Below are 15,848 nucleotides of genomic sequence, written 5' to 3'. Positions count from 1 at the left end.
TAAGGTAGACTGTCGTGATCTTTGTTCTTTGCACCAAAAATACAATGAACTATTTGCTTTGGGGTCTTGTGCCCGTTGTGATCAAGCAGACTAGATCCTTTAATTCAGCAAACATTGACTCATTCATCACCAAGCAGGTGTGAAGGTTTGCAGTCGAGAAGGTGGGAAGCATATCAGATTGGTCCCCGGAGCCGTGTACTAACAGTTGTATTTATAACGGCACCTGCTGCCCTGGAATATTTGCTGTGTGGCAGGCACGGTGCTAATTGTTTTCCCAAACTCCTTCGGTCCTTAGAGCTGGAGATGTAGTTACTATTGCCATTTTATAATAAAGAAAGTAATGCCAGCTCAATCTCATGCTCTTCATCACCAAACAGCACTTCTTAAAGTGATCCCGGAGGATCGCTGTTGAATCACGTAGTGTGCTTGTATCAAGTGTAGCTTCCCAGAGACCCACCACATCAAGGCATGTGTGACCAGTACCGCAGGAAAATGTTACACTCCCGCAGTCTGAGAACTGCTGCACTACTCTGAACTCCGTCCATCGCAACATTGTCCTTCAAAGGGCTGTGGACTGTTCCCGAAATGGTGAGGTGAGCAGCGAGGATTCATAAGGCAGTGGGGAAGAGATGACCAAGGGGACCTCCAAAGGGAGATCTATGTGGTGGCAGTATGAGTGGATTAGGGGAGGATGTGGTGGTAGAGACTGACTTTATCATCTTATCAGAAAAAAAGGATGTCCGCCAGAGTCCTCAATGCTAGTGGCGATCGAGCTTTGTTTCCTAAGTGACTTGCTCATCGTTGCATGGGGCATCTCAAACTCTTGTCTCGGGAAAATTCAGTTTTAAGAGTTGCATGAAATCTGAGCTGGAAATCCAGCACCATGCACTAGGAGAATGATTTAGATAAAATCATCTTAAAAGGGTAATAAAATAGGGTCAGAAATTGGAGTTTTGCACAGAGTCATCCTTATAAGTAAAATTTTAAATAATTTTAAGTGACTGCTTAGAACCTATTTTGACTCTAAATAGATTGTCTCTGGGTTCCTTCTGACACTTTTTTTTTCAAGTTGTAACTATCACTTTAAATTTTTCAGCTTTCAAATCTTAAAATCGAGTTATTCCTGCATTGGTCATGCAAGCTATGTTATGCCCCCTGGTGGCAATATGGGAAGGAAGATGAGAGGCCGGTTTCAATCAAAGAGAGAGAGCCGATTTAATTGAAGTCGGTGGCGGGCCCTGAATTTGAAATGGAATTTCACATAAAACTTTTCTGGTTTTACTAAAAATAGGAAACATCCCGTTAAGCTAAAATCAGATGTATTAACTTCAGCCTGCAAGGTGCATATTTCAATTTCCCTTGCTTTGTCATAAAATGGATTAGCTCCTTGAAATATGGCAGTTGAATTTGAAATTAAATATTTGCTCTACATATAGCTAAGTAGCTGGACTCATAAAAGACGCCTGGAGTCCAAATATGGGCAGAATTTCGTTCGAGATCAGGCCTCAGCCTATGTCACATACACACTGTTCTTTCCTTTCTTCAGAGCAGTCACTGCCCGGTTAATAAACTTTAAAATGCTACGGAGCCCAAGGAAGTCATACATATTCAAGGAGGCTTTGGGAAAAAAATTTCAAATTTTGTAATGTATTCAACTGAAATGGCCAAATATAGGTTTAAATGTGGACTATACTGAGGGCTTCTTGAAGGTGGCTTTTTATCTGTCTGTCGGGGTGGGGGGGGCGGGGAGGGGGGAGGAGAGTGAAGCTAGCAAACTAGCGGTTTGTTGTGAAAATGCATGGAAGATACAGGTTTCTTGCTGGATTTAGATAAACTTGACCTCGATGGGCAAATTTTTTGGTCAAGGAGAGAAAAATGGCAGTTCCTTAAGTAAACAGAGTAAGTGACTACCGGGTGTCCGACTCTATGCTATCCTAGAAGTACGGGGGGGAGGGAGAGAGAGAAACAGAGACAGAGAGAGACACACTCATGGCCTCAAGAAACAGTGAGTCTAGCAAGTGAAGATGTGTGAAAAATTACAGTGATAGAAATTAATGAAAATCCTAACAGATCTAAAGGAGAACCTGACAAAGTTTAAAAGTGCATTTCAGCTGTAGTTTGGATTGAGACTTGAAAAACGAGTATTCTCCAGTTGAACATACAAAGCAAAAACTGAAACTAAGGGAGGAAACGCGCGCAAACACACGCAGGTGTGAGGTGCCGGGGACACTAAGCTAGCCTGGGATCGCTCCCGGGTAGAGCTCTGGCGAGAAGCAGCGAGACAAGGCAGGAGTCTGGGTTAAAACTCGTGCAGTTACTTTGTCCTGAGAGAGGTCCCACGACTTTCTCAGTTCATGAAGCCCTTCGGTTTCGGAAGTTCTTTCACTGTGCCCTTTGGCCAAAAAAACAACACTTACCAGTTCCATTAATTAAGTAGTTCAATTAAAACAACTTCATGGGCATTTCTGTCCTAACGATGTGTGTTTAGGAAAAATAACACGAAAACGGAGAGTATTTTTATTCTACTCTTAAATAACCGATTATTAATTGGATGTGTGCGCCTTTTGGGCAGTGTCCAAGTCCTCAAACTTTGCGGTCAGTTTGGACACCAGCACCGGCGTTGCTCACTCCCTAAGCACGTGATGCTTATTATCACAGCAAACGCCAGAAACCCACTTCGTCAAGACGTTATCATTGAAGGGAATGCAGCGCGATCTAACTTTGGAACTGTGAGCTACCTTGGGCTAGCAGCTTGCAGTGGGGTGCAATAGAAAGCCACCATCTCTATCCTTCCCGTGCAATTTCAACTGTTCCCTAGTTCCCCTGTGAGGTCGCCACAGCACCCCAGCAGCAGTTTGAAAATCCAAAAAACTTTGTGCAAATCACTGACATAATCTAGCTTGCAAGTTTAGAACGCCCTAATGCCTAAGTAGGTAGGGGTGGGTAGAGACCGGGAGCCTGGTGAGCTTGTCACAAGCATGTCGGGTAGGAAAGGACAATGCAAATTGCAGGGGGGAAGACATGAGAAGAAGCAGAGCTGGGTACATCGATGCACAGTTCTGCTAACTAAATGTTATAAAGGAGGGAGGTGCACAAGAGGGAAAGTGGAGGGGTTCCAACTAAGTGTAGTTAGCACTACCATTTAGCAGAACACATATTAAGTATTTTGATAATCTTATTTGAATCTCATTTGTTCCCCTTGCAATCCCGTATTTTATTTCATGCGCGAAAAACATTGTTTTGAGAGGGTCTGCGAGGCTCCACCAGGATGCCAAAAGGTTAAAAACATCTACTGACTATTGGACATGCAGGTGTGAAATTCAGGAGAAAGAGGCAAAGTGTAATTAAATGTACGTGATGCAGTCAAGGTGGCGTGGATGTCTCGCTGGCGATTGGAGCTGGGGGTGTAGAGACAAGTTTTCAAGCAGGAGTAAGAGATCGAGGATCAAGGGCGGAAGCCCACACTCCAACTTTCTTTCAAATGATTACATTAGGAAGTGTGGTACAGGGGGAACATTCCAGGCTCCAGCACCATACAGAGCGCTGCTCAAATTCTGGCTCAGCTGTTTAATCTCAGGACCCTCCTGGTTGCTTCACCCATAAAGCGGTCACAAAATATGCACCCAGAGTTGCCCGAGTGAGGATCAAATGAGATCCCACCACGATGCTCGGGAATACTACCCCCCGATGTCCACAAACGAAGCACCGACAGCCAGGGTAACAACAGAAGAATCACTTCTTTCAAATGCACCAATTTTGGTTTTATTCCAACTACTTACAAGGGGCAGAGACATGAATCGCTACACAAGTTATTTGAATTTTAAGTTAATAAACGTCTACGTTAAATGCATTATCTTACAAAATAACAACCTACGAGAGGATATAGGACATTATGTGTTGCTTCTGATGCTTCTGTTGACTTTAACTGTTCCCTTTCCAAACCTAAGCTGAAGGCGGTGAGCTGTTTACAGGAAGACAAGTGACTGTGTCCATCAGGCCGACGTTCTGAACATCCTCTTCTTCAGTTCAGCTGTCTTCTGCTCCAGCCGAGCACCACGGTCCTCCGTGGCCTTTTCGATGCCTTCATGGTATTTCTCCAAGCCAGCTTTCAAACTCAGAAATATTTCCTAAGTGAGAATGAAGTGGAGTAGGAATTATCCCACGCATCAATCTCAACTGATGAGAGTTACAAGAAATCTAATCATCTTTAGATGATTAATAAAATTAATAAAAATAAAATTAATAAAATAAAATAAAAATATAATTAATAAATTATATATATAATATAAATTAATTAAAAATAAAATTAATAAAAATATTTAATATTTTATTTTACTTTTTTAAAAAGATTTTATTTATTTATTTGTCAGAGAGAGACAGAGCACAAGCAGGGGGAGTGGCAGGCAGAGCCGGCAGAGAGACAAACAGACTCCCTGCTGAGCAAGGAGCCTGATGTGGGGCTCCATCCCAGGACCCTGGGATCATGACCACAGCCGAAGGCAGACACTTAACTGACTGAGCCACCCAGGTGTCCCTATTTATTAATATTTTAAAGCCTAAACGATCTCATGTGCACGTGCACATACACACGCACATGTGTGCCTACTCATTTTGAAAAATTCCTTCTGTAGGGGCGCCTGGGTGGCTCAGTCATTAAGCATCTGCCTTCGGCTCAGGGCGTGATCCCAGAGTCCTGGGATCGAGCCCCACATCGGGCTCCATGCTCCGCTGGGAGCCTGCTTCTTCCTCCCCCTGCTTGTGTTCCCTCTCTCGCTGGCTGTCTCTTTCTGTCAAATAAATAAATAAAATCTTTAAAAAACAAAAAAATTCCTTCTGTAGGCGGTACAGACACATCAAAGAAGTCTGCTGCTTAGAAAGAACAGAGCAGAGACGTGTAACAATGACTTGGATTCGAAGACGTGAAGAATGTATTTGTGATTGTCAAGGAAAAGCTTTCCTTTGGAGCTTTTCATCTCCAGACAAGTCCCCCTGGGTTACTGCAGACAGCTAGACCCTCTGGTCTGGCCCCGATCACCACTGAAAGGTTAGGTCAACAGATTTAATAAGTCATCTGTATGACTGAAAAATACCCATGTTAGAGACATTTTAGTAAACTCATGAGGTAATTCTACTATAACCAATAATGAGTTTTCATATAAACCTATGTGAATGTGCTACGAATTAAGAAAAAAAAGAGAGAACAATGTTTAGAGACGGAATAAAATAATGAAAGAAGCCAGGTGGCCTGCAAACACTTTCTTTTATCTCATATGTATCCAGGACAATTTTGATCCTTGTATTACTCATTTTTCTTGAACAAAACAATTCTCAAATCTAGACACAAGAAGAAGCGGTATTCTAAGTCGATGGGTTTTCGTCACTGAAATAAAACAGCAGTTCTCTTCCAACGGGAGGAAGAAGCAGTAAACGGGTATAATGTTCTCAATTGTAATCGTCCCTGCCATTAAATTTTTCTTAAACCTATAGTTTGGCTACTGCTTACCGTAGTTTAAATTTTAGTGTAGATACTATCTGATCTTGAACAAATTGTAGAGATTATAATTTAATATATTACAATTCATAGTGTTTCAAAAAAGAACGAAACTATTTCCGGACTCTGGCATCTATGCAGGTTTGAGAACTATTGCTCGAGATTTGGCGAATATAAATAGATGCTTAAGGCTAAACACCTTCTAAAAATCCAAACACAGATAGTTATTAAATCTTAAGACAAAAATAGAAGAGTCTATTTAGATTTCTAAGATCTAATTGGGCATCAACTTACTACAACTATGATGGAATATGAGTCACTAAGAAAATAAATCAAACATTTTTGAAAGTTTTATTTCTTCAATCTTAAAGGAAAAACAAGGTGAATTAGTTGCTAGCCTGTGTAGACACCATTAAAAAAAAAAACAAACTCAGCACATTCAGCAGCTGTAGATCAATTTAACTTACCAGTTCCATGGGAGTGTATATTTATTCTCACTAAAAAAGAAGCTGAATACATTTGGTGGAAAGATAGTACTCGTAAGAAACTATTAAGACTAAGTGTGGTTAAATAAAGATACATAATCGAAGTATCTGAACCACTTCGAGCCCTACAGAAACCAGTTCCTTCCAAGAACAAGGACGGTCTCATGGAGGAACCAAACCCCGCAGGGAGAGCTGCCAGAAATGACATGTTAAAGCCCATTCCAGGGGCATCTGGGTGGCTCAGGGGGTTGAGCTCCCAACTCTTGATCTCAGCCCAGGTCTTGATCTCACGGTTGTGAGTTCGAGCCCCACGTTAGGCTCCACGCTGTACATGAAGCCTACTTTAAAAAAAAAAAAAGGCCCACTCCAGGGCAGGTCAACAAAAGAAGCAAGCGCGCATCTGAAGTAACAAGCCAGCCTTCAGAGGGTGCTCACGGCAACAAGCACGTCCTCGCAAATGCTGTTTCGGTTTCCAATTCAATTCTGTATCCAAGTGGAACTTTTTATCATTAATTCATATCTAATCCACCGAATAAGTACATCTGACGGTGATGATGTCACTAAAGTGACATATTTTTAAATTCCAAGTCCGGTTCTGTGGTGTCTGTGCGGTGACCACTAGGTGCCTGAGGCTAGAAAAGTGACATTCGAATACCTCCAGGCTGCTGGGCTGCGTTAACCACACGTCAGCTGCTCCACAGACACAGGGACCCGGTGGCTACTGTCCTGAATGGGACAGAAGAGCATGCCCATCACTGCAGAAAGTTCTACTGGACGGTGCTGGTCCGGGGAACTTTCTCACTTTTACATCAGATAAATTTAAAAGGACAGTTGACCCTTGAGCAACACGGCTTTGAACAGCATGAGGGTCCATTTACCCACGGATTTTTTTTACAGTATGGGATTCTAAATGTATTTTCTCTTCCTCATGATTTTCTTCCTGCCATTTTCTTTTCTCTGGCCTACACAATGTAAGAATACAGTCCACAGTACATACAGCATGCCGAACACGGGTAAATTGGCTGTTCTTAGTCAACAGCAGGCTATTAGTAGCTACGGTTTTAGTAAGTAAGAAGTTATATGTGGATTTTCGACTGTGTGGGGTTGGCACCCCAAGTCCCTGGGTTGTTCGAGGTTCAACTGTATACAATATACATGGGGTTTTATAGCCAGTCATTACCCAACAAGTACGTATGTAATTCATCAACCAAATACATTACCGAGTACCTTCCAGAAGTAACACTGTGAATAAACACACTAGAAAACGCAGATGTGCTTTCTACCCTGAAGGAACATACAATCCAGACCAGACTGGATACCGAGCACTCGAAGGATAGCTAAATTTTGTACTGCATTTTAAATATTTAAAATTTTAAACATTATTTCATTGTAATAAATCACAAATCCAGATTATCTGGACTCGACTAAAAGCACTTTTACTGTATTGGAGAGAGGAGAGAGATCGACGATCTGTCCCAGGAATCAGAGAAAGTCATACAGAAGCTATACTTTCTAGTAAGTCGTAAATAACGGAAATGATTAACTTAGATCTAAAGTTTTAGAAGTCCTAGAAGGCAGGGTCGTGGCTTCCCTATTCGCTACTGACTCCGAGTCAGGTGGCGCCCCTGGCACCCGGTGGGCGCATAGGCCATAGGTGAGCGAGGCACTGAGGGAATGCACCACAGGGAAACTGGGAGCTCCCGTTTTAAGCAGGAAAGTACAGCCACGGGGCTAGTTTAGCAGGATAACTTTGGCGGTACATAGCACTCAGGGTGGATCTGATGCAGATAATCTTAAGTCAAGGAAGAAATTTAGCAAGTTTTTGCCATAGTCCATGAGCATTACAAAATTATGGGACAGAAGTAGAACAGAGAGGGGTTGTGATGAACAGTATCGACGACTTTTGGAAAAGTCCGAACACTAACTTGGTGCTTGCCTGGGTCAGGATTGTCAAAGAAAGTCCAAGATTTCAGCTCCGTGGGATGGAAAAATGCTGATGCCATCAAAGCATAAGAAATTTGTGAAGAAATGGAGTAAAAGGGAAAGAGAGAAAGAGAGGCAGAGGGGAAGGAGAGAGAGAGTGAGGAGGAGAGATGCTGGACGCTGCCAGATGCCATTCTATAAGTGTCATTCTTGTGATGAGATGTGAAACATCTGCCAGGCAGCTGAAGTAGAGAGCAGAGGTGGGGTGACTGGACAGAGCAGGACGCCGATTTAGAAACCGATCTCAATCAAAGTGTTAACTGAAAGCACCAGAGATGAGGATCTCTGGGAAAGAATATTTAATGAAAAAAGGGATGTGCAGATCTCTAGGATCCCAGAGAAAATGCACCCAGAACAAACGGGCAACCGTAAACCCATCTTCTCCTTCTCGTGGAGGGTGATTATGAAGGAAGCTACAAGGAGCTGTTTGGCAAAATGCAGCACAATTTGCCATCGGATTTAGACTCTCCCACGCTGCTCAGGACACGTGGGTATCACAATGCAGACTGCGAAACGTTACAACAACTTCGCAACTTCAACAACTGTATCCGAAGTTCCGATCAGTGGCTCTATGCCACTCTGAAGGAAGAAATACCTAATGTAGCAGAGGGCCCAATTCTACTCAACATTTTTATTTTGGAGAAGAAGGCATGTTGATCAAATGTGCAGGTGACGCAAAGCCATGAAGTATCATTGATGGGAATGAGACAAAGATTTAAAATGACCTTGATACTTTGAAATTGGCATGGAAGTAAACAGATGAAGCCTAAAAGAAATACTAGTAAAATTCTGACTCAAAAGTCCCAGGAAATGGTTGCGTTCAAGTATGGTGAAACAATTTAACTGGACAGAACTACATGCGGAACGGACAGGGGTCGTTTAATTGATCACCAGCTTAATATGAGCCAAGGGCGAGATGCTGCTGCTGAGAATCCAAGCCAGTATTACACTTCATTAACAGAAGCCCTGCGCTTCGGGACTGGTCACAGCGTTCCCTGGAAGGCTATGTTTAGTACTGGGTCCTACATTTTAAACAGAATAATGACAAACAGGAAACAGAGGGGAGAAGACAGTAAACAGGGTAGTAATGAATCTGAAAATTAAGCTATATAAAGAATGGCTGGAAAACTGGGGCTCGTTAACCCAGATGAAAAGGTTGGAGGAACCCATGATCATTATCTTCAAATGTCTGAAGTGATATTAAGCACAGGACGATACAGATTTGTTCCAGAGAGATCTTGGTTCACTCGAGTACAGAAATTTTATTTTAAATTCGAAATAAGAAATAAATTTTAACCACTAAAGCGGTCCTAGCAGAACAGCCTGGGTGGTGATGAGCTCGACGATATTGAAAACAATGAAACAGAGCCTATCGATGGTTCTCAAAAGCCACAGTAAAAAATTCTGGCTCGTGAACCCCGTTGCTGATGATTCTAATTCAAGACCTATGGGGCTGGAGGTTGGGTGTTCATTTTTGAATTTTTTTTTTTTAAAGATTTTATTTATTTACTCGACAGAGATAGAGACAGCCAGCGAGAGAGGGAACACAAGCAGGGGGAGTGGGAGAGGAAGAAGCAGGCTCATAGCGGAGGAGCCTGATGTGGGGCTTGATCCCAGATTGCCGGGATCACGCCCTGAGCCGAAGGCAGACGCTTAACCGCTGTGCCACCCAGGCGCCCCTCATTTTTGAATTCTAACACACAGCCAGTTTTACCGAGCGAGATGACCATCCAAACTTCCAAATTCTGATGAAAAACATACTACACAGAAGGCGCCATTCCAGGCGCGGTTTGACAGGACACGCTAAGGTAGAAAACACAGGATCGCGGCTGTTAGAAACTGAGTATGTTCCTGGCGAGATAGACACTAACGCAGTGCCGCAGGGCCGGCGGGGGCATGTTTGCGACCGCTGGGCCAGACGTGCTGAGGCGGATAGTAGCTGGTTCACTAACTGCACCTGACCATGTGATAATAAATAAATATTAACTGATTGATTGCTTTGATTAGGGAATAGGATTAAATAACTCCTAAGATCTTTCTAACCCGCGTTCTAGAGATAAACAGAGGGCTGGGCCTTGGTGAATATCCAGTTCAAGGGCAGGAAAAAGAGAAGTAGTTGAAATGTGGCAAGAAAGGGAAGCAACATAAAACGTCAGGACAGCAGACTGGCCCACCCTGGCAGGGAAGACAGCCACTCTCTTTTCTTTTCCTTCATTCCATCCGTCTGTCCTTCCTCCCTTTCCCAGAAGCCTTGAGACCACACTCAGGGTACATCTACGCATGCTTCCACGTGCACAGGTAGCGACACCATCTTTCGAGGGGATCCAAGGTCCTGAGAATGGGTGAGGGGATTGTCTGCAGTGGCTTTTAGTATTAGAACTCCTTGCAAATTGGATGTGGAGGGTGGAGGGTAGGGGCAGCACTTATTTAAATATTTCTCAGGTATCAGCGTTTTAAGAAACCTGGATCCAACATGCCAATAAAGCGGAGGTGAAAAAGAATGAGGGGGAAAATAAGAGGCCATGGGATTTCACGTGATAAAGGGCTGTTTTTAGTGATGGCTAGTAGAGCATTTCAGGGCAATATGGAGGATATAGGTCAAACTTCAAAAGGTAAGAGAAAATGAGATAAAATGTATGTATCAGGAATAGATGACTTCTTGGAGACACTGGCAGTTAACGATGGAAAGAGGTACGCACTGGGGCGCCTGGGTGGCTCAGCTGTTTAGCATCTGCCTTCGGCTCAGGTCATGATCCTAGGGTCCTGGGATCGAGCCCCGCATCAGGCTCCCTGCCCAGCCGGAAGCCTGCTTCTCCCTCTCCCACTCCCCCTACTTGTGTTCCCTCTCTCACTGTGTCTCTCTCTGTCAAATAAATAAAATCTTTAAAAAAAAAAAAAAAAAAGAAAGGAAGTGGTAAGCACTTGATGTCTGATGACGTGCTGACATTTAGGAAAGACAAAAATGTAGAAGATGTCTGTCCTCGTTAAACTGAGAACTGTTAATGCAACGATAAAATAAATACACTGAAACATGCCAAGAATGAAAGCAGGAAGTAACGCCAGGCAATGATGACAAAGATGTGATGAAAAGTCTCATCGCATAGGAACCAGCCCCAGCTACTCTGCTTCAGGTAACAACTCCTACACTTTAACACTGATGGTGAGAAGTTTGTTTGTTTGTTTGTTTTTTTTAAAGATTTTATTTATTTGAGAGACAGAGAGAAAGAGAGAGGGAGCCCGATGTAAGGCTCAATCCCAGAACCCTGGGATCATGACCTGAGCAGAAGGGAGATGCTTAACTGACTGAGCCACCCAGGCGCCCCTAGAAATACTTTTGAGATCCTTTTATCAGGACAAAAAAATGCAGCAACTTTTTAGAGGACATTACTTAAAATCACTATCCAAGGTCATCTATCAAAAAAGTTCAGAATGAGCACTAGGTATTATAGAAGACTGATGAATCACTGACCTCTGCCTCTGAAACCAATAATACATTATATGTTAATTAATTGAATTTAAATTAAAAAATTAATTAAAAAAAAGTTCAGAATCTTTATGGAGCATGCACTCTTACCGCAGAGCACGATGCCTGGCTCGGTCAGGGAAAGGACGTGGGGGAAAATGTATGAAGGAGGCATACATCCAAACAAACATGGGTAATGGAGAAGGGGCTGTAAATGGAATCAGAACCAAGGAACTGGGGGTCAATTTCTACTTCAGAGAGCCGGCAATACCCTGAACGTGAGGGTGGCAGAGTCGCCGCGGTGAGGAAGAGAGACCATTAGAAAGTCACCTGTGGGCACCCACTCACCTGAGACTTCAGCCTCTCCCTCTCAGTGGCATCTTTCAGTTGCTGAATTCCGAATCTGATTTTTTGGATTTCTTGATTAATTGTGGTTACTCGCTCGTAGACAGCTCCTCTTTTTTCTTGAACTTTATTGCAATCTCTACAGGAAAACAGACAGCTAAATTTTAATTCCGCTCAAGCATCTGAAAAGAAAAACATGAAACTCTAATTTTGATTCCAAAGAGATCACGTGTACTTGTCTGACAAGCCTAAACCCCTTCTCAAGACGTAAAAGCAAAGAGCTACCAACTGCAGCGGGGGCTGTTATTTACACCGGAGACTTTAGGGTGACCCCCAGCTGAGCTCACGGATGCACTACCGGGGGGAATGTGACTTGGGACAACTTTTCTGCAAGGCAGTCTGGCAGCAAATACAAAATCCGCCAGTTCGGCCCTTTGTCTTCATCCGCATGAGGAAGAACAAAGGAAATCTTCACCACGCACAGGCTGAAACACCCACATCTCATCGAAGTATGGGGAGGGGGGGTTTCTAAAAATACATCCTTAGAACTGACAGGAAGAAGGTTCTACCACAGGAATACCCAGCACGCTGGCTAACAACAGCCGTAAAACGCTTCGTGAAGTATTACTTCTTACCTGGATAAAAAAACCAATAGAACCTTTTCTCAAACATGGGTGCTAGAACGCCGAAGCCCAGCGGGACCGTGAGATAGACCAGTGGCTCACCTGATGCAGCCCCAGCCACTCCTCCAGGTGCCCTGAACGAGCAGTGTCTAAGTACGGGTAATGATGCTTCCTAACTGCCAAACAGCCCTACGCAAAGGAAAACTGCCACAACCCTTTTGGAGAATCCTGCAAAGGATCTGGAAGCGTGGTATCTGGAAAGGGAAAAATCTGGGGCCTAAAACAGCTCTAAATCTAGACCCAGCATTATAAGATGCATAATTAATTCACCTTTTTAAGTCACCCAAAGGTGGAATACCTTGTTGAAATTATAGGAGTTTCGGGATCCTAGGGTGGAAAAACTGGGCTAGTTTTACCCAATTCTTTTCTAACACATCAAACTGAAAACAAGTTCATACTCAATCACTGTGCGTTTGTACTGCTTGACGTCCTCGTGCTTCTTATTTATTTTGAATTGTGCTGTGGCGAGTTTTTCCTTCTTCACAATCATCAGTCTTTTGAAGGAATTTTCTTCGGTCTTCAATTTCTTCAACTCTGACTCATCACTCTCAATTTGGTCCTCCAAATTCAGGCTCTGTAGTTAATGGGAAGTATTTAGAGTCGACACAACCAATTAGGATTTATAAACAAAATGAACATCTATTTTCTGGGATGAGCTCTAAGAAGATACAATTTGAAGGTGAGATAAAACCGTTTAAGTCCTAAAGCCGAGCAGAAGAAGGGAGAGTGTTGGGAGGAGACCACAGAGTGCTGGGGACGCTGGGAATGAACAGGACCCCCACGAGGCTAGACGGAGGGGGTTTGGGTCTGAACTAAGGTAGGAGGAATAAAGAGAAAAGGGGAAACCCTAGAACCATTAAGAGCAGTGTACCTCAACCTTCTGCTGACTTTGGATGGCAGACAAGGGAGCGTATGGTTGGTAGAGAATATCTCAGGCCACCTCGCCTTCCAACCCCTACTTCCCTCAAACAAAGAAATCCTTTGTCAAATGCACTGTTAGTGATCCTGGGGACAGTGTGGGTGGGTCCCTATGATAAAGTTAAGAAGTAAAAAAGGATTTTCAAGTTCTGGCTTGAGAAACTTAAATAACGTTGGCATTCGCTCTCCATCTTCAGGGCAGGAGCCAGGGCATAAATTTAAATCCCAGGTACGATGTGAGGCTTAAGTCAGGACTTCAGGCTTACTGGTGGGAAGATCATTTCCAACTGTTAGAACAGGTTTAAAGTTCCATTACTTTCCTCCAAAATACACACGGCAACATGCCATGTTAATTAATCATTCATTTCACTGAAGGTTAACAGAGGTCTTACCACTGCTGTGTTTAAGAAGAAAAATGTTTTACAGCTCAGCATACACTGCCACATCTATTACCCTCTAGAAGGATCCTGCTTTTCTTTAGGAAAGCAGTAACACAAAGTAAAACCAAAGCCAAGCAACTATATTAAACTATTCCATAATAAAAACATTAGAATTCCATACAATACAAACCTCTTTTAAGATGCTGGTTAATTTTTCCCTGTTGTCTGCCAGGTCCTGTATTTTCTTCTGATACAACTGGACCTCCAGCTGACATGAAGGCAAGCAGTCCACAGAGTCTCTATAGATTTCATACTTTTCCATCACTTCTTGCTTTGAAAGAAAGAAACATAAAAACCAGTTTGATAGTCTCCCTCGTGAAACTGCAGTAATGTCGGTCTGTTTGCTCTTAAATAATTTCTGCACTTACTACCGAAAGCTTAAGAGCAGAGGACAATTAAGTTTCTAGGTCAGTAAGAAAGCGCTATTACTGACATGTGTCTAAGTACATATAATTATGCTTCTTAATTGCCAAATATCCTTACACAAAGGAAAACTACCACAATTTTACTAAATCACTCGCTGAAGTACCTTCCAAAGGTTATTCATGATGATTTGAAAAGAGTTCGTGTCTGCTAATATTCAAACTGCTCCTAATTACTCCTGGGCAATTGTATTACCAATTATAATCTTCCTATTCATCTGTATAATAACTATTACTATGGCTGATTCTTTTTAAAAGATTAATTCCTCTTCTAAAATTAGAAAATGGACACGTTCATCACAACCACTGTAACAATACAGACTTACTCTTCTTCTCCCCACTAGCCTGTCCCTCCGCCCACCCTCTTAACCAATTGGATTTTGCTTTCAGTGAAATCGCATAATCACATCATTGCTCATTTTTATTGTCTTTTTCTTACCAATCCGTAACCACTCTTAGTTTCTTTGCATGCCATTGACGTCATCCTTTTACCTCTCAGATGCACTAGAAACATGTTCCATGTCTCCTTTTCTCTAACTTAATTTTTTAAAAAAAAATCTATCCCTGTTCAAGATTATACAAATGTTCTCTTAAAATTTCTAAAATTGTTGAAGTTTTAATCCACATAGAATTTATTTTTGTAAATGGTGCAAGGTATAGACCCAGCTCCCTTTTCTTCTAAGTGAACAGCCAATTGAACCAGAACTGGTTTTTATTACATAAACTACACTTTTTTCATCAATACTCAGATCTAGTTTTTGGCTCTCATTTCTGTTCTGGTAATCTTTGTCTATTCCTGGGTGATAATTCTTAATTATCAGGAATGACTAGAATATCAAATTCAGGGATAAACCAGAAATGTTCTGTTAATCGATGGTTTAAAAGCCCTGCCCCACAAAGGATGCTAACTTGTCTGCCCACTTCTACTTCTGTCCCACTGCACCTCCATCCATCTCCCACAGCAACCCATCATCTTGTTAAACATAAATTAGATCATGCTCCAACATCACCCTTTTAAACTAGTCAGTGGTGTGTCCTTGCTCCTAAAGTAAAATCCAGCACCCTGAATCATCTGCCCACTGCTTATTTTCCTATGGTCACCTCATGCCACTCCCCTTCTTATGCATGAGGCTTTGTTTCTGGGATATACCTCGCTTCCTTCCACCTCGAAGAATTTGCACATGCTGTTCCCGCTGCCTCCAATAGTCTTCGATGTACAAATATGGTAGGATAACCATGGTTTATTCTTCAGATGTCAGCATCAATTTCTATTTCCTTCCCCCCTCCACCCCATATTTCCAAAATATTAAATTAGGCTACCCTCGTTACATTATTTCAAAGATCCCTATGCTATTTTTTTCTCTTTCTGACGCTTTTTAAAAAATATTTTTAGAGCAGTTCTAGATTCATAGCAAAAAGGAGCAGAAGGTACAGGGATTTCCCATATACTTCCTACCCCAACATGTGCACACCCTATACGTTTTCATAATATATAACCTGTAATATATCATCGATTATAAACTTAATACCTTTCTCCATCATATAAAGTAAGTCTCAGGGGAACAGAGAATTTCTGTCCTGATCACCCAGGGCAAAGTCTCAAAAAGTTGTTGCATCA

General features: G+C 42.4%; 1 protein-coding gene across 1 annotated transcript in view; it reads right to left on the bottom strand.

Moving 5' to 3' along the window:
* Positions 1-3,736: 3,736 nt before the first annotated feature.
* Positions 3,737-15,848, bottom strand: part of NUF2 (NUF2 component of NDC80 kinetochore complex) — a 29,475-nt gene continuing 17,363 nt past the window's right edge. The window contains exons 11-14 of the mRNA XM_045809719.2: positions 13,939-14,079; positions 12,849-13,024; positions 11,771-11,906; positions 3,737-4,127 (exon numbers count right to left, since the gene is read on the bottom strand). Coding sequence (XP_045665675.2) covers positions 3,993-4,127; positions 11,771-11,906; positions 12,849-13,024; positions 13,939-14,079 — 588 coding nt within the window. The 3' untranslated portion in view covers positions 3,737-3,992. The remainder of the gene's footprint in view (positions 4,128-11,770; positions 11,907-12,848; positions 13,025-13,938; positions 14,080-15,848) is intronic.

The sequence above is a fragment of the Ursus americanus genome, chromosome 2, assembly GCF_024610735.1.
Source record: "Ursus americanus isolate L20-20 chromosome 2, mUrsAme1.1.p, whole genome shotgun sequence".
Taxonomy (NCBI): Eukaryota; Metazoa; Chordata; class Mammalia; order Carnivora; family Ursidae; genus Ursus; species Ursus americanus.
This window is presented reverse-complemented; position numbering and strand designations above follow the sequence as displayed.